Source organism: Diachasma alloeum, unplaced genomic scaffold (assembly GCF_001412515.2).
Source record: "Diachasma alloeum isolate Michigan unplaced genomic scaffold, Dall2.0 Dall_scaffold_00189, whole genome shotgun sequence".
Lineage (NCBI taxonomy): Eukaryota > Metazoa > Arthropoda > Insecta > Hymenoptera > Braconidae > Diachasma > Diachasma alloeum.
The window spans coordinates 1-18,617 of record NW_021680355.1 but is presented as its reverse complement, the minus strand read 5'-3'; the positions used below and the strand labels follow the sequence as shown (position 1 = coordinate 18,617).

At 35.3% G+C, this 18,617-nt stretch overlaps 2 protein-coding genes and 1 pseudogene across 2 annotated transcripts; all 3 read left to right on the top strand.

Annotated features, from left to right (window-relative positions):
* Positions 1 to 420: 420 nt before the first annotated feature.
* Positions 421 to 4,894, top strand: LOC107048380 (annotated as a pseudogene).
* Positions 4,895 to 11,050: 6,156 nt separating this feature from the next.
* Positions 11,051 to 12,578, top strand: LOC114841705. The gene has a single exon (XM_029126792.1). The coding sequence runs from the start codon at positions 11,356 to 11,358 to the stop codon at positions 12,517 to 12,519; it is 1,164 nt and encodes a 387-aa protein (XP_028982625.1). The 5' UTR covers positions 11,051 to 11,355; the 3' UTR covers positions 12,520 to 12,578.
* Positions 12,579 to 14,108: 1,530 nt separating this feature from the next.
* LOC107048382 lies at positions 14,109 to 18,590 on the top strand. The gene is made up of 3 exons (XM_015271529.1): positions 14,109 to 14,629; positions 15,314 to 15,549; positions 17,567 to 18,590. Exons 1-3 carry the CDS (start codon positions 14,165 to 14,167, stop codon positions 17,706 to 17,708), a joined length of 843 nt encoding a protein of 280 aa, XP_015127015.1. The 5' UTR covers positions 14,109 to 14,164; the 3' UTR covers positions 17,709 to 18,590.
* Positions 18,591 to 18,617: the final 27 nt, after the last annotated feature.

The following is an 18,617-nucleotide window of genomic DNA, read 5'->3' as shown; positions in this document are numbered from 1 at the left end:
GGGAAAAATGATCTATAAATATTGGTTTAATGGATTTTTGACTATTAAAAGTTAAAGATAGACCATGAGGATTGTGGAACCCGACATTTGAAGATTCAAAATGGCAGAGGAAACTCTGACCACATTGTAAATATCATGAAGTTGGTTCCGGGTGACTAAGGAAGTTTGGGTTGACAGACACAGACACATACACAGGCACAAAAATCTGGTCATATCTAGTGCTTAATCATTCTCTCTTGTTGATCTTCGCTTGTTTTTCAAAGCGTTTTTTCTCATCGTATCATATGATCAGGATATTATCAAAGGTAAGTAATTATATAATTCATATTTCTTACTAAGCTTTGTACTATGTAACAAGGGCGGGAAACAGAGCATTAAAACCCACGTGATATTCTTCTCAGATCGTTTAATAAAAGAAAAATGAACAGAAAGGAGATTGACGCGCAGGCTGAAGTGAATGAGCAGAGAGAAATGGCAGAGGCAGAAATACGAGAGGAGGGAAAAAACCAAGCGGAGCAACAGGAGAGTGGTGAGCGGGAAAGAAGGGAGCAGGAGAGAGGAGAGCAAGAGGATCAGCAGCAGGGTGGTGAGCGAGAAGGAAGAGAGCAGGAGGGAGGAGAGCAAAGAATAAGGCAGGTTGCACAAAAAAATAGAGAACCAGTGAGGATGATCCTGAGGCCTCATCAGGGCCCTCGTGGGGATAAAGGAGACCAGGGGCCTCGAGGACAAAGGGGCATGAGAGGAAGGGTTGGAAAGCCAGGACCACGGGGCTTCCCAGGAGGAATGGGTGTAGCTGGACTGAGGGGCGTCCCAGGAGAAATGGGTCTACCTGGACCAAGGGGCCCATCAGGACCAAGGGGCCAACGAGGACAAAGGGGTCCACGAGGACAAATGGGCCCGCAAGGACAAATGGGCCCACGAGGACGAATAGGCCCACGAGGAGAAAGAGGGGCGGAGGGACAAGGACTAATGGGTGTGCCAGGACCCAGGGGTGAACCAGGACCAAGGGGTCCCGACGGTGGGATGGTGTTCATGGCAATCCAGCAAGGTGGGTGAAAAAGAGTGGCAAATTAAAAAAAAAAAAATTTACATAGAAAAAGAAACAATAATTTAATTTCAAAATATTGAAAAAAAAAATCAAATCAAAATAGTATTTCGTTCAGGATTCGAATTTCAAAAAAAGCTCGCAGTTGTTATTCTATACATTTTTTGAAAAATTGAAAAAAAAAATTGTTTGAGGATCAAAAATTTTAAGGCTATTATTAAGATTTTGAACATTTTTGGACTAATTTCCTAATGTAATCCATTTCCTTCCAGCCAACTTCTACATGCATCCCTAAGTTTCCCTCTTCCTATGGACGCCATCCTCTGGATCCACTCTCCTTCAATGTTCTTATTCACTTTCATGAGTTAATGATAATAGTTAGTTAATAGTTAGTTAATTATAAGTTAATTGACTTTGAGGGTATGGTTACTTGACAGTTTTCGTGAACCGTAAATAGTGCAACAGATATTGAATCCTGAGAAAACGTTCAAAATTTTTCAAAGAATTAGAATCTGTCTCACCGAGGAGATTGACTCGAAAAATAGATTAATTGATAATGTCGCTGATAAGACCGAGAGGGCTGATAACATGATTAGAAAGCAGAATAAGGCACTTGTTGAAAATATGAGACACTTGTTGAAAAAGTAAAATTTTCAAACGTAGGAATTGGTATTGATTTTGCAGTGAACGACGGGACGAAATGGGTCTAATTCTCTTCTGGAAAGACGAGTTTATAACTTTTGAGGGGAGGGACCGGTGAAATTCCAGAGCCCCTGCACTTCATGCAATTAATTTCAGGAGTTATTACTGCTTAAATTCAGAGATTTTTTAATTTGAGTGGACGAGAATGAAGAGATGATTTTTCTGAAAATATTTGCAATGAAACACTAATTAATCCATTAGACCCAGCCCAGATTACAAAAGATTAAAAGGGAACTTTCTATTAGAATAATAGAAAAAACTACAGCAGTCAAGTTTCTAGCAACAAGAAAATTTGAGGTATCTCGGGCATTAGCACTTCAATCTACCCAGCAGCCACTTCTCAGTGAATTGAAGATTGGGAAATTCACCGTTTTGTCGTCGAGAGACGGTACAGGTATGGCAATTGTTGTATTTTACCGTCCACTTGCATCTGCCACAGTACACAACGCATCAAACTACTCTGCAGGGTGTTATCTATCAGCTTGATGCAGCGCTGGCGAGCGCTGGGACCCAGCGTCATGGACTAGTATTCATCAATCACATGGCTGACAGCAAATATCAGGATTTAGATTACGATCTGTCACAGAAAATTCCCACCCTGCTGAAGGGTGGCTATCCCGCGAAACTGAAGAAAGTTCTCATTGTTACTGCTCCACTGTGGTTCAAAGCACCATTCAAGATACTGAATGACGAAGACTCTTTATTAGGGAGAAATTAAGGGATCGATTTTTTACATAGTGTCAATACCACAGTTGACACTGCATATACCACGTGAATCATTGCCCAAACGATTAGGTAGGAGTTTGGAGATACAGCATGGAGTCTGGCTGTTACACTGTCTCAAATCCATGACGAATCGCGGTGGTGGTGAATTGTGCGAGGTTACCCCGCGCGTGGGTAGTCCCCTCTCCCCGACATGGAAATCACCGAATCACCAGAACGCGAACGGCACCCCAACGACTCCAACGATTCCCGTATCCGATAAACTAAAGACAAAAGTACACGGAGATCCGTCAGCGGCTGCCGGACGTGGCCTTCAATAATGCAAAACTCCGGCCAAATCAGCCGAAGAATCGTTGCACAGATGTCCTGTATTACGATCACTCCAGGGTCTGCCTGTCGCAGGATGACGGTGGTCCAGCCACCGACTACATTAACGCGAATTTCGTAGACGGTTACACGCAGAAAAAAAATGCGTCTATCAGTACCCAGGGACCGCTGCCGAAGCCCTGCGGCGATTTTTGGCGAATGGTGTGGGAATAGCAGACCCTCGTCGTCGTTATGACGACTAGAGTCGTCGAGAGGAGCAGGACCAAGTGCGTGCAGTACTGGAGCCTGGGGATTAGGTATCAGCTGGTGGCTTCACAGTGCGACCCTCGAGGTGGACACAAACCCGAACTATACGATATCCATGCTCCTCCTCACTAACATCAAGACTGAAAAGTCCAGGAAAGTCCGTCACATGTTGTACACAGCGTGGCCCAATTACGGTGTACCCCAGTCAGCCCGGGCTCTCCTACAGTTTCTCACACTGGTCAGACAACAGCAGAATAAACTCTTGGCTAGCAGAAGTGATACATGGGCTGGACATCCCAGGGGACCACCCATTGTTTTTCCCTGCAGTGCTGGTATCGGTAGGACGGGCACATTCTGCGCACTTGATATTTGTATTTCCAGGCTTGAAGACTCTGGTACTGTTGATATCCGGGGAACTGTTGAAAGAATAAGAGCACAACGTGCACTCGCTGAGTATGCTCTGTCAAGGGGTATGCTCAGTCAATAGCATCTTGCCATGCTACCGCCGACAATTGAAGAGGGTTCTGATTAGGATTTTTACCAAATTAGGGGTTGGCTGTCTAGAGTTTTTCCATCATGATCATTGAGTTTTTGAGGGGGAAAGGGGTGCCCCCCTTTGAGAAAGATGAGAAAGTTGAATTTTTGAGACTTGAGAATTTTTTGAGAATTAATTGAACTGATTCAATTGAGAATTTTGAATAGCGTTCCAATTTTTCTTCTGATTGGGACTTGTAGAGATTAAATAGGACTGTTGATTTTTAAGTAATTTCAGTCCTGTAAAATCATAAGACATTTTCAACAGAAAGCCGTGAATGTTTTTACCAGTTTGGTGTTCAAAAATTCTCCTATAATTTAAAACCAGCGAAAATACTTTGATGACAAAGAAATTTCTATAGAAAAAACAAAATTGCTTCATTTAAGAGACACCAATAGAATTTGAAATCAAGAATTGGAGTAGCATTTCTACATTTTCTAGAAGAATAAACTCAACCGATTCATTTCGTCAATTCCCTAATTCAACTGCACTGTCTGTCTCACTCTTTCACCCCCACCTCCCAATGCTATTAAAATTTTTCACTCTTCGTAATTTTGTAATACAAGAATGTGCTTGAAAAGTGTGCTTTCACTGAAGCTGTTATCAATGCATAGGATTTTAGATCGACAAGTGGATCTTGAGGTTCATTCCGATGAAATTATGAAATCGTCTCGGAATTAATCATTTCGAAGCTTGAATTGTAAATTTGAAAATTTAACTTATCAAGCTTGCGGTATGCATGTTATTCAAATATTTGAAAATGAAAATTATATCTTTATGACAATGATTTCATGACTCGAAAAACAGAAATTTATTTGATGACTCAGAACATTAGATCCGCAATTTTCATAATTTATCTGCGTTTTATGATGAATTTATACATATGATCGAATACGTATGCGATGTTTTCATGTTTTTNGATAACAGCGACTTCGATAAATCGAGCTATCCACACCCTGGGAGAGCCAGACCAACAGGTGAGCGATGCAGTGGACGTTGGTTCAGAGCTGGACTTGCGAATAGGCGCAGCCTTCACACGTTTCTAGATTCTGCGACTCCAAAGAGTTTTCCCGCGAACCTTAGCCGAAATGTTGATAAGCTACGGGAGTTGCCAGTTCCCCAATTTTGGTTTGGTAGTGGAAAGATTCCTTGATATCGAGCGTTTCAAATCCGAGCCTTGGAAAATCAAGGTCAGCGATAATCACGACAACATAAACATATTCGAGAAGATCCCCTGCCAGGTGTTCCTTGACATTTGCCTGAAGAATCCTGACGCCACAGTCGAGAAAACCACGACAAAACCCAAGGGCAACTAGCGTCCAGTTCCCCTGGACACCGTTGAAGTGGAAAAATAAGAGTCCAGAAAACTTCGGATCAGTGCCAAGGAAACCATGAAGATCGCGGAGAAGCTGTATATCCAGTGGTTTATCAGCTACCCCAGGACTGAAACCAACATATTCCCTCAAGGATTGAACTGAAACCAACTGAAACAAACATAGGTTGAACCTCCAACCCCTGGTGGAGCACCAGCTCAATCATCCCGAATGGGGCGATTTTGCTCAACGATTTTACAATTCTCCTAGGTTCGATGGAATTCAATCAAAGGAATTATTCCACTGGAATTCTCTATTGAATTGATCGAAACGTGATAGAACCACTTTACATGTTCTTTATGTAATCCATCGATTTATTTATTGTAAATTTGTCTAAGTTAGAATCAAATCGCTTAAACAATTTATTCTTCAACCTTTTTCACAGTTTAACAATGTGTCATCAGTATTCAACACATTTTTTTAATAATTCTGACTTTTCGATATTAAACAAACGAAAAAACTCAATTGAAAAATCTAGATTTTCCGTCAAAGTTCATAATTTCGTTTAAAAAATTGGTGAAAAAGATTGCGTTCAATTTAAAAATCAACAGTATGGACCAATTGACAAAAATCGAAAAGTTTAATGCATCTTCTATAATTTGTCTTAATGGAAATTGAGAAAACAATAGAATTTTTTTTTTTTAATGTTTTTTGGATGTGATCTTCTATATATTTTACATAATATTTGAATGCTTTGCCAGATTTAATTTAGATAAAGCTCATTGTCTATGGAATTCCTCAATTATTCTTCTTGGAATTCAGTTGGAAAATTGAAAAGCATCGAAGGAAATATCGAAAAATGAAATGTTCTGCCCAATCTATAACATATTCTTCCTCAAATACAATTTGAGATGAGTCACTTCAGATATGACTGCGTGAGTGAATCCGTGAACGAAGGCATATGTGACAGATCCGGAAATGCACATAGGTGATAGTAAGAAGTTAGGAGGAAATCTAACAAGTCAAATCCAAAAGCACCACTTTAGTGTCCAACTTCCGTCGATATTTATTCTGATTTAATTATCATTCTACAATTCCCCATGTCATCTTCAATCTTTTTCGAAATTCAGTAATAAATTTCGTGGGTGAAAGACATGATTTTGAATTCAGTGTCATTGATTTAATTATCTCTTCCTCTTCCGCTTAAGGTTTTTGTTGTTTAACTTTTTTTCGAATTTTTATCGTAGACAATCTTAAGTTAAGACTTTCAGAAGTCTCAATTTAAGAACGTAATTCTTAACTTAATTTTCGTTTTTTTTTTTTGGTTGACCCTGTGGAAATCAAAAACATATGGAAAATCGGCCGATTCAATGACATTTAGTCATTAAACTGTTAATTATCTGCACAAAAACTCCTATCATAATATTGACGAAGGATTAAAATATTCCAGTCCCTGCAAATTTATCTCACATGTCAATTCCGAATACCGAGAAGTTTGCAAAAATAAATAGCCGCTATCTTATCACCCACAGGCCCATAAATCTTTAAGACCGAAAGTTCTGCAAATCAAACAATAATTCTTAACATGACGCAAACGTAATTTTTCCCGTTTGCAGTTTGAAAATTTGAAAGACGGATTAGCATTGTGTTGTCTGGTCGATAGAGAAATTATATCTGCAGTGGAGTAAAGATGAGTCTGCGGTCCGCAGGAGCCATTCAGGATATAAATACATGTATGCATGCCCACATAACTTACGCATTGAAAATAATATTTTTCTTGATTCAATGGTTGTTGCATGAATAAAAACCAATTTACTCTTCGATTATAATCTTTTTCTTGTGAATTGGTCGAAATAAAATTCTATTTTCGTTGACTAATTGAAATATTTTATCCTTCCACTTATTTTTTTGTCATAATTGAATAAATGATTGTTATTTCCATTCAAATAACAAAAATAGAAAAAACAATTTTTGAAAAACATCCGGAGAAAAAAATTGATCAATGAATTGGATTTTACGACGTTTAAACGTTTTTCCAATTGGAAAAACCGATGCAAACAAAACGGAAATCAAAACCAAAAGTAATTTCGTCATTAGGAAGTTAATTAAATACTCATTCTATGGAGAGAAATGGAACATTAATTAAATGTTAATTCTCCGGCACAAAAAAAACCTGAGTTACCGCTCAAGAATTAATTTTCTGCGCATTATGGAACGCATAAGATTTATCTTAATTTTTTTTACTCAAATACGCTAAAGTCAGATATCGGTAATCAAAAAATTGGTGAAAAAGATTGCATCAGATTAAAAAATCAGCAGTATAGACCAATTGACAAAAATCGAAATGTCTAATATATGTGCTATAATTTGTCTTAATGGAAATTGAAAAAACAATTCATCCCACAACTGTCATCATTTCATAAATTTTAAATTTCCCCACAAGTGTCTGAACAATTGTAAAGGTGACAGCACTGCTAATATTCCATGTGAATGTTCAAATGTTTTTTCATATTCTGCCGTTCATATGTTTTTTCACATTCATGATTCTGCCATTTTGAGAGCTGCCAAAATCTGTATCCCAGATTAATCATTTGAAAGGTAAGTGGAAAAGATTTAATTTATTCCAAGTGTATTTAACTAATTGTACGATCTAAAAATTGACTCGTGTAAAGTGAATGAAATCATTTTCAATCATTTTCTTAAGGACTTTGGTTAAAGGAGTTGTCAGGTTGGCGATTTCAGCATTTAGAGGTATTATAAAATAATAATAACGATGAGAATAATAAGAATCATTTGCCAAATGACTAGAAAATTTAAGAGAGTGATAATCAAGATGAATAGAATATACCTGAAGAATATTCAGCAAATTACCGTAAAATCTGAGGATCTTCCGCTATGGAATTTTTCTAAATTCTATTTTATTGTAAAACGAAAGCGATGAAGAGTAATGGAAGTTAAAGAAATACGACAATTTTTCCATCATTTTTCGATATATTCCAGAAGCCTACAGAAGGAGCAAAAGGACGAGAACGCAAACAATTAATGAGAGAGTTCGATTGCAATTAGGACAAGTGTCGGCCAGGTAACTTTTCAAATGATTTTTTTGTCTTCAAAAAATATGAAATGCTTTCAATCAAATTAACCGAAATTTGTAATAAACAATTTGTTGATAAAAATAATCAACATTTCAAAAAATTGCAAATTTAATTGAATATTAGTTATTTGTTTGGTGGTCACTAAAGAATTTCCCTCGAAATTTCTAATCCATGCTGAAAACCCTTGGAAGTGCATGAATTATCGAATTATATTTTCTTTTTAAAAAATATGTAGGAATAATTCATGAGCTATTTTTTCGATAGATAGATTTCCGGTCAAACTGAAAAAAATCTCAATAGATGATTCTTTTACCGGAATTAGGAAAAAAATTCTCATAAGAAATTTAGTTCAATATGTGCTGGGATTTTTGGCTATATGAAAATTCTATCAATTCGAGGAATTTATGAAATTTTTGTTGTTCGTGTTCAATATTTTTTAATGGATGCAATTTTTTTAGAAAAGCCTGAAGTTCTATAAAAAAATCTCCCATGAAAATCATTTTAAAAAATTCTCATAAAAAAATGTAATTTGCAATTGAATTGAATATCCCCTAAAAGTTTCGATGTGAATAAAATTCGATTCAAGGATAATAAAATTTCCGCTATATTTAAATGAATTTTTATCGGGGAAATATTCGTCTGATGCAAACTTTTTACAGAAACTTTTATTACAAAAATTTTTATTTCTAGTCAATGAAAAAATATCTGGAACTCCTATCCTTTGAATTTCCAACCATGAATTTTTATAACTTATAGTAGTTTTTTAGTAAATCTCATACTTACCCGCCTCAGAGTTTTTCAAATTTTCAAGAGGAGGTTACTATGAAACTATTTAATGTAAAAGACGGGAAAGAAAAACGCAATTGAATAAGTAATTGTTATTCTATATGTTTTTTTCAAACATTTGACAGAGAACTGATTTTTTTATAGCTGAAAGATGGAAGCCTGGGATTGTTTTCACGATAGTAAAACTTTTCGTGCTAAATTGACGATAAACTCTTTTTTTTGCCCAAATTATTCATTTTTAATCATAGCTAGCTAATCAATTTTTACAGTATAAGAAATCTCAATCAGATAATACGCGAATTATAAATTTGATAGTACCCTTGAATAGTCTATACGTGGAAGAAGACAAACAAACACTAGAGAAACAAAATAGAACAATTAATTCCTCGTTCATCAATATATTGCAGACGAATAAAAAAAACGAAATTGAAAGGAGGTGACTCAAGGAAAAGAAAGGTGTATAGCAAAAAATAGGAAGGATCATAGGAAATTTGGAACACTGGGAAGTTGACTTTCACAAAACCGAAGTCTTTCAGCCAGGTAATTCGAACTAGTAAATTCATTATAATTTCACTGATTGTTTGGAAAACATTTCATAACTGTCTTCCGAAAACAATAGACGAACATTTTGCAAGGAAGGGTAATTTTGCAATTAAAATTATCTTTCATTACAACAGCAAGAATATCGACAAACGGAGAGAACGACTTCGAGAATCGTAAATCACCCAGAACCACTGCTAAAATCTTTCATAATTTTTTTACTAATTATAAGGTTCTAAATTCAACGGTTGTGTATGCTCTGACTATTCAGGGAGTAAGTAATCAATGGGTTCTTAAAATTGCGGTTGGCTGATGCCTCCCTTCCAAATTATAAAAAGATCTATCACTTTAAAAACTGCCCGAAACATTTTAGCCTATCAATTCGAACGAAAAAGTCATTAGCAAAGTAAAAATACAATGTTTCAGTGCCGATTCTGTAAATATCGCACGGAACAATTGTCCCAATACCTTTCCCATAGACAACACCATAGTTTGAATAATCATTTCTATTGCGGTTGGAATAACTGCCAGTACTCATTGGTTTCTGAAGCAGCTCTGCGGATGCATCTGCGCAGACACCATAAATTTACCAAGACTGGTGACCGAGGAGAGCCCAATAATAAGGAGCAGAACACTCGTAATTCGGATGCTTGTCATAGTTGTCAAGTAAAAACGTGTAGCCAAGGGTTTTATAATTATACCGCGTTCATTCGCCACTTAAAAGACCACATTACCGATGGTATCAAAATAAAATGTCCCATAACTTCATGTACTTCTACTACCACTGAATTCCATAATGTCTCAACGTTTTCTTCGCATTTATCCAAATGCCATCGTGTAGCTTCTGGTCGATCAACCGTTATTTCCGATTTACCTGGTCCGAGTAGGTGTACAAACGATGATAAAATGGATCTTGCGATTAATGACAGTGAGCATCCGATAACCTATTACGGATCTTCAGAACTGACACAAAAAAATCATGGAATTAGTAATTCTGAAACTCATGAAATAACTCTAAACCTAGAAGATCAATCGCGACGAACCAATGAAGATTCAGATATTTTTTTACATAATTATGCAAATTTTTTGCTACGATTAGAAACTGATCACACAATACCAATTTCCACGATTCAATTTATCGTTTCTGAACTTCAAATTATGGTTCAGCAGAATCAAAGCATTTTGAACACAAGAATTAAATCTGAATTAACAAAAACAGGGCTTCCAGAGGAACAAATAGAGGCAATTCTCGACGACGTCACAATTAATAATCCTTTCGTTTCGTCATGTTCAAAATTAAGTAGTGATTACAAACGGAAAAAATATTACAAAAATAATGAATTTTACGTAGAGCCACAACAAATACTAATAAATAATAAAGATGGGAACCAAACTTTCTTCCATTACGTTCCAATACAGGAGACTTTCAAATGTTTTTTTCATAATAAATCTTTCAGGAATTCAATGAAGAATAGTGTTACACTTGACCACGATTCAGATATTCTGACCGATTTCCCAGACGGTACCGCGTTTAAAAACAATAAATTCTTTAAGCAAAATCCAGATGCCAAAAAAATTATATTGTATCAAGACGGTGTATCAGTTGTGAATCCATTGGGAAGTGCGAGAAATAAATTCAAAATCCTTGCCGTTTACATTCAATTTGGTGATTTGCCTTCTCATACCAGGAGTCGTATGTCTAATATTCAACTGGTGGCCTTGTGTAAAGAAGATTGGTTCGAGCAAGAAAAAGTATTCGGTAGTATTGTCCATGATTTGAATATTCTAGAAAGAACTGGGGTGGAAATAGAGAAAGGCGTATTCGAAAAAGCTGGTTTAGTCTACATAGCGGGGGATAATCTCGGAAGCCATTCACTTGGCGGGTTTATTTGTAACTTCGGTTCCGGAAATTATATTTGTCGCTACTGTGCTGTACAAAAAAACGAAATCAATGAATGTACTGACGATTGTAATGGATGTATCGGTGACAGTAAAAAACATACCTACAAGGTATATAAACAACTGTCCCATGACTTTCGCACAATGGAATCGTATGATGAATGCGTTCGTAAAACTGAAGAGAGTGGAGGGAATGAATTAGGCGTTATCTCCAAGTGTCTATTCAATGACTTGATGAGCTTTCATGTCTGTGCACCAGGTCTCCCTCCCTGCTTGGGGCATGACATTTTTGAAGGTTTTGCCAAGTACGATATCATGCTATTTTTAAAATATTTAAAAAAGAAAAAATGGTTCAGTTGGGAAGAACTGAATGGTAGGATCGAGAACTTCTCATATAGTAGTAACGACAGAAGAGATAAACCTGTAAAAGTTGATCCTTCGAGTGATAAAATTCCTGGAAAGGCGTGTCAAATATGGACATTCATCCGTTTGTTGCCACTCGTTATCATTGATAAAATCAAGGAGCCACAAGATCCTGTGTGGCAGACATTTTTATTGCTGTCGGAACTCGTTGACATCGTTTGTTCCCCTCAGGTGAACAAAAGTTACATTCCATATTTGAGAGAAATAATTCATAAATATTTGGTTGGGAGAACACGATTATTCCCTCATATAAAATTACGACCTAAACATCATTATTTGACACATTACGCAGATCTAATGCTCATATTTGGCCCGCTCATTCTAGTATGGACAATGCGTTTTGAATCAAAACATCCTTTTTTCAAAGATGTCGCGAGAAAAACTAGAAACTTCATCAATGTCACTTGGACCTTAAGTGATAAACATGAACTTTACCAAAGCTCAATTCGTAACGACTCCGAGATGAAGAACGACTTAATAATTACTAATTCATTCCCGTTCCTTTGCCACTCTTATTCTGCTTCCTTAAGAGATGCTATCGCTTCACTCAATATCATCGGAGATATTCAGGAATGTCCGTCTGTAAATATCAAGGGTACAGAATATCGAAATGGAAATGTTGTCGTTCTAAGCCAAGATCATTATCAATTAAACGTGAAAATGGGCCAGATCATTTTAATATTAGTGTCTACTGATGGAACGGTTTATGTGGTGGCTAATTCATTGGCAACCGAGTTCCTTCCTCAAATCAGAGCCTATGAAATTAATGAAACCATGAACCACGTATGTATACGAATTGACAATCTACAGAGTTATCAAAGTCTGTATGTCTACACCCTCGGTACGAAACGTTATGTCAAACTACATAATGCCATTGTAAATTGATAATAATTCAATACGGGTTAATTTACAAAAATTGTTTTATCTTTATTGTATAATTTTTACTGGATGTACTCCCATTGTTTTTCATTGTATAATAAAATTTGTCTGAGGAATCGTGTGAAGAACACTCTTTCTCAGATATTAGGAGAAAATGAATAGTATTTAATCGATAATAGAAATCAATTCGACATTACTTCGTTCATTTGCTCGATCATTCAGTATTTGAAAATGTTTCACAAATCAAATTTACTTGTATTTCATCGGGAGTATAATTTTATTTTCATTCTGCGGGGACGCCCACATTATGGAGTTTTCTTACGTTTTAATTACGCCAGAGGGAGAAGGGCGAGATAACTGGTGATTTTTGTCCCCCCAGAAATTTGCCATGTTACATATTGTTCATTGTTGAATTTTTTTACTCAAAAACTTCAGTTCGTTTTATATTTTTTGTGATTTTTTTCAATGCTAATCATCTGTAATGGATAATTTTCAAAAATTTCCAATTTCGCAAATTATGTCACGATTGATGGTCAGAACAATATCAGTAATTTTTATAATCACAATAAGTGTTGGAGGTACTACCCAAAATAAGCTAAGTACTGAATTCATTTTGTGAAAGCTTTTTCGACCATAATTCAGAAAATTTCGCAAAAATACAAAAAAACGACTCCAATTCAATTGATAGAAGCGAAAGTACTTTTTTTTAAATCAATGTGACAACTCGAATATTTTTGTTTTTTCCTTATAATTTGTTCATAGGAGTTCCTATTGATAGGGTTTAGGAATTGAGAAAAATGCCTGGTTATTTTAAAAAATGTCATAGTTAAAAAAACGTGAAAAGTAAAGAAATCATATTTACAAAAATGGACAGCCGGAGAATCTGAAAATGTTGAAGAATAGTCTTTCAAGCCCTTTAATCGTCGAAAAAAATGACCAACAACTTTGCTTGTGCACATAAAATTTATCATGATACACATTACGATTGTTTCAGACTCGGCTTATTGACGGAGTGACATGAAATATTATAGATCATGCAGGCGTAAACTTCGGTTTCCATGAATGTGTCTTATAAAGCTCACATTCGTCGAAAACGAAATTAACGCCCTAGTGCTGTAATGTACTTTTATTTCACGTCTTTCTTTCATATATTTATTCCTTATACATAGGGAAGTCAAGATCAGAAAAAAGAAAAATGAGCAACGAGAATTCATTTCCTTCTCAGTTACCTATGCCTTTGCCCTGGTGCAAATTTCCCACAAATCTACTGCGAGCTTGTAAAGAGAACAAAAGTCCTACGTACATCGATCGAAAATCCATGATCAATTCCATTGCAGACTGGATGATTGATGAAGTGAAAGACACCAGAACTGCGATGGCACGCCTGGCTGTCCGCTCGATTTGTCATAAATATCCTCAGAGCTTTCTAGATCGTTTAGGTAATGTAATGATTGGAGATGGAGTGGGAACTCTCGTCGATGCAATTATAAATCGAATTTCTTACGTGATGGAGCTGAGAGAGAAAGCGCAGGGGAAACTACCAGCAAGAGCTAGCCCGGGGAAAGCCCGACAATTATTGCTGGACGAATATGGTACTGTTCACAACCAACCGGGGTTACCACCCGAAGAGACCGAGGAAACTCAAAGGGTTATGAAGGAATTCCTCATCACTCAATTCATTAAGCAGACGGGGCGGAATCAAGAAAAGATTAAGGATGTAATGAGGAAAACATACCCATCTCAGAGGATGGCAATTTTAATGCGTGAATCTCAGCCGATCGGGGAACTTTTCAATGACTGGCCCTTCCTCCGTGAAACAGTTCATTTCTTGGACCATGCTTCTCATTTATTGGGAAAGGAATCTCTATACAATGAATTTCTGGAAAATGTGGCAAAGTACTTTACCATTCATGATTTTATGCAGTACTTCGTCACTGGGCAAATGAAGAAGTTTAAGGGAAAGACGACCGAAAAATTGACAACAATACGTCAAATATTGAAGGATTCCAGAGATGCTGTACAATCTCTCAACGAGTCATTTCCGCAGGCACTTTCACTCATCCCTTTAGTCCTTACATACTTCGATGAAGAGAATGCAATATTTCAAGTGGTAGAGGTAATTTTAATTATATATGTACGAAAATTTTCAATAGAAAACCTTAAAGAATTCTATAGGAATTTCTATAGAATTTCTATAAGACTTCTATTGAATTTTCCATTCGTTTTTTGCCGCTCCTATTGACATGTTCTATAAGAAATATTCTATAGAAAAAGTCAATAGAATTTTACTTTTCTATAGAATTTTTTCGACTGGAACTTTCCAAGTTTTTTTTTAGTCTTTTTTTATTTTCTTTTGTTCAAAAAAATCAAATGAAAAATCTTAGAAAATTCAATAGAAGTCTTATAGAAAGTCTATAGACCAATGAAGAAAGGAGTATCAAATCATGTCTGTTATGAAAATTAACAAGAAAAATGAAAGCAATTCAAATTTATAAGCTTCATGCAAATATATGATAAATGAGAATCTATCAGGGACAGCCCATTAATCTATCCAACACTCATGAAAATTAAATAGAAAGCCTAAGTGATTCCCTAGTAAATTTTATTATTCAAATTCTCTGTGGGTTCTAGGGATCTCTATACCAATCCTATCGTGAAGTTCTATTTTTTTTTGTATAAATGAATAGAAGACCTTATGACTATTCGAACATATTAATTGGGATTTTCTATTAATTTTTGTCATGCATGGTGAACAAAACTAAAGATGAACAAAAATCATGACTCAGCTTTGACTTTCCAGAAAACTACATCTGATGATGACATTCTCAACATGGTGTCTATACCTACGCCATTGGCTATCATCAAAGGGGACTCAGTGTATTCGAAAGATGTCAGTTGTCTCGTGTTGATTGAACAACGCATCTGCTTCCGTTGTGATAAGGCGGTCACCGCAGTATTGATTGCATTCCTCTGTTATTATGTTTTTGGACTCAAATACCCGGTGAAGAGCGCAAAAACATTGGAGTTTATGCAAAGGCATGTATCATGATCTCCAAATTGAGAAAAAGATTCAGGGACAAGTCCCCTCATTCTCATCAAGAAAATACGTTGATAAACTTTGTCAAGAACTCGAACCTGGCAGGACTCAATTGTTATTTCATCGAGATTCGTCAATTTCAAAAACAGATTGTTCAATCAAAAATCTTCCTGAATTTCTTTTTCGATAGAATTTTTCTTTTTTATTCGGTTCCATAAAAAAATCAATCTTTTCAAAAAATCCAACTGTTTATTTTTCTCAAATTTTCCTCTACATTTAAACAATGATTGTGTTGAAAATTAATTGAGTCAGTTATTCATTCCACGGAAAAAAACCAATAGTATTTATTATATTTATTCCCATCAGAGAGCATAAAGAAACCAGGTATTTTCATTGAGTCTTCATAAAATTCTCAATTCTGTTCATGACCTCCCCACAGATTCTATTAACAAATTCTACAGTCTCCTCAACGGTAATGATGAATAGAAATCTTTCCATAAGAAAAGGGAAATTGATAAAATTTCGTATGTCTTAACGACTCATTCTATTTATAAAAATTATTCGACTTGAATTTTTCGAATTTCCTCTTCAGTGCTAAACGAAAAAAATATAGATCGGAAAAACTAAGAGCATTGCAAGTATAAAAAAATTTAACAGAATCCTATTAGATTATACTGAATTTTCCATAAGATTTTCGCCGTTTCTTTTGACATGTTCAACAAATAATATTACATAGAAAAAGCCTATACAATTTTATTTTCCTTTAAAACATATTCTATTACGATATTTTCTATGAAATTTCCTTGGCTCAAATTTTCTGTTTTTTCTGTCGTTTTTTATTCCGTTTTGTTCAAGAAAGTCAAACAAAAAAACTCAGAAATTTCGAACCGAAGAAATTCTATAGGAATCGAATTCTGTTGATTTTTCCTATAGAATATTGCCATGTGTCTATCGAATATGTCAATGGAAACACCAAAAAACTCATATAAAATTCAATAGAAATCCAATTTTCTAAAGAATATGCTGAGATATTCTATCGATTTTTTAAAATATTTTTCGTGTTGATGCCTCCAAATTGATTTGCGACAGTTCTCTCTTGGTTCCCATTTTTTTCCAGATTTTAATTTGACGTTATAGTTCACGTACAAAAAATGGGCGATTTTTTAACTCATTCATAAGTTATTTTTGGAGGAAGAAAAAAAATAATTCAGAAAATACACGTAATAAAAATGGGATTTATGCAATCGATTGATGTCAAGATTGTTCCGATTATACTTGTTCCGCTGTGAAAAGGGCATGATGGGATCGCCGATTCTTTTTACGAAAAAGAATGGAAAGAAATTTTCAATAAAGTAATTGATTACACATGACGTCGCCGTCATAGCGAAATAAATGCTATATTCTGAACCCTTGATTTTTTTTCTTAGAAACTAAAATTGCCCGAATGACAAAAATGGCATTTAAACATGTACTTGTTATCCAGGTTGTTGCCTTTGAAGATGCGTATTTTTATTTAAAAAATTTTATGACATTTTTTTGCCCAATGCTGGAGAAAAAACAGAGTTTTATGTAATTTATGTATTTTATGTATTTATATATTTTGAAAAATATTCTTCCTCCAAAAATAACTTTGGAATGGATAGAACTTAAAAACAACAGTCATTTTTTATACTTTAAGCAAAAATCTGGAAAAAAAATCGAAAAACAACGAAACCGAGAGAGAATTGTCACATGTAAATTTGTACGTATGAAAAAACTAGGTGGCCCACTTGACAAGGAATTCTTCATATGCTAGAATGTGCTGTATTTCATATTATTCCCCAATAATTATCATCCTCTAGCAATAACCATCTCATGAACGAGGTTTCACTTCGAATATCCTGCAGTTGTTTCCTTCATTTTTATTTAAAAGAAAAAACTTGTTTTCCTTTCACAATTTGGTGCAAATTTATGGATTAATTATACAATTATTAATAATTAATTTTATTGTTAACTATATATAACTATTACTTGTAGAGCCTTCGTAGGTATCAACACTCCAGGATCAAAAGCTGTAGCTGGTGGGAAAAAAAGGAAACGCGGAGTCGCTGGTGTCAAGCCATGTGTCATGAAACTGATCAACACATTAACAAACTATTGGACTCCGAATGCTGAATAGGAAGGAATGAAGGAGAAGAAGAAGAATTAAGAATCAAGGGGAAGAAATTAGAAAGAAGAACAATTGTGACAAGAGAGCGAGCATCGATGAGAACATTGATAGAGTTATCTAGCATCTAGACAATGCAACTGGATTTTCGTTCAATTTTCGTTCAATTCCCTATTTATTTTTGGTCGATTGTATGCAGATATTCTCTGTAAAAATGCATTGCTTCGAATTTTTATCGTTTCGGCCATGGCCGATTATTCTTTCGTTCTATTACATCTTAAATAATCGTTTTTCTAAAGAACTAGTAATAGTCATTCACGTCATCTGGTGGTAGTATATAAATGAATATGAATATACTATTACATGAGTATACTAGTATATTCATTTTATAATGCATATTACAATAGTAAATGTGTATTATTATTGTATATTCATATATAATAGTATATTTAGTTTATAATCCATATTATAATACTAAATATGTTTACTTTATCTGCGCGGAAATAGCTCCCTGGCGGTTAAGACGACGGTTCGACGGGCTTGATTGCACAAATTTTATAAAAGCGACTCACAGAAAAAGTAAAAAAATGATCGGCCAATAACAAATAAAATTCCTGATATAAGTTGAATAGAAAACCGATTGTATTTGCATATAAAACTTGAAATATTTTCCTATGAAATTATTTCACGTGCAGAGCCACGTTCATTTCTTGTAAATGCGTGCTCTGGAATTGAGCTCCAATATCCCAGAAAACTGTCCCTTAAGGCCATTAAAAAAAAAGTCGAATCTATCCTTTATTCTCAAAGCACTCGAAGATTATGTATTACGCGACCTTATGAACTAGAATTTATGTGTGAAAATATACTGAAATTTCCGGACAATATCCCAGGAAACTGTCCCTCAAGACGACTAAAAAAAAG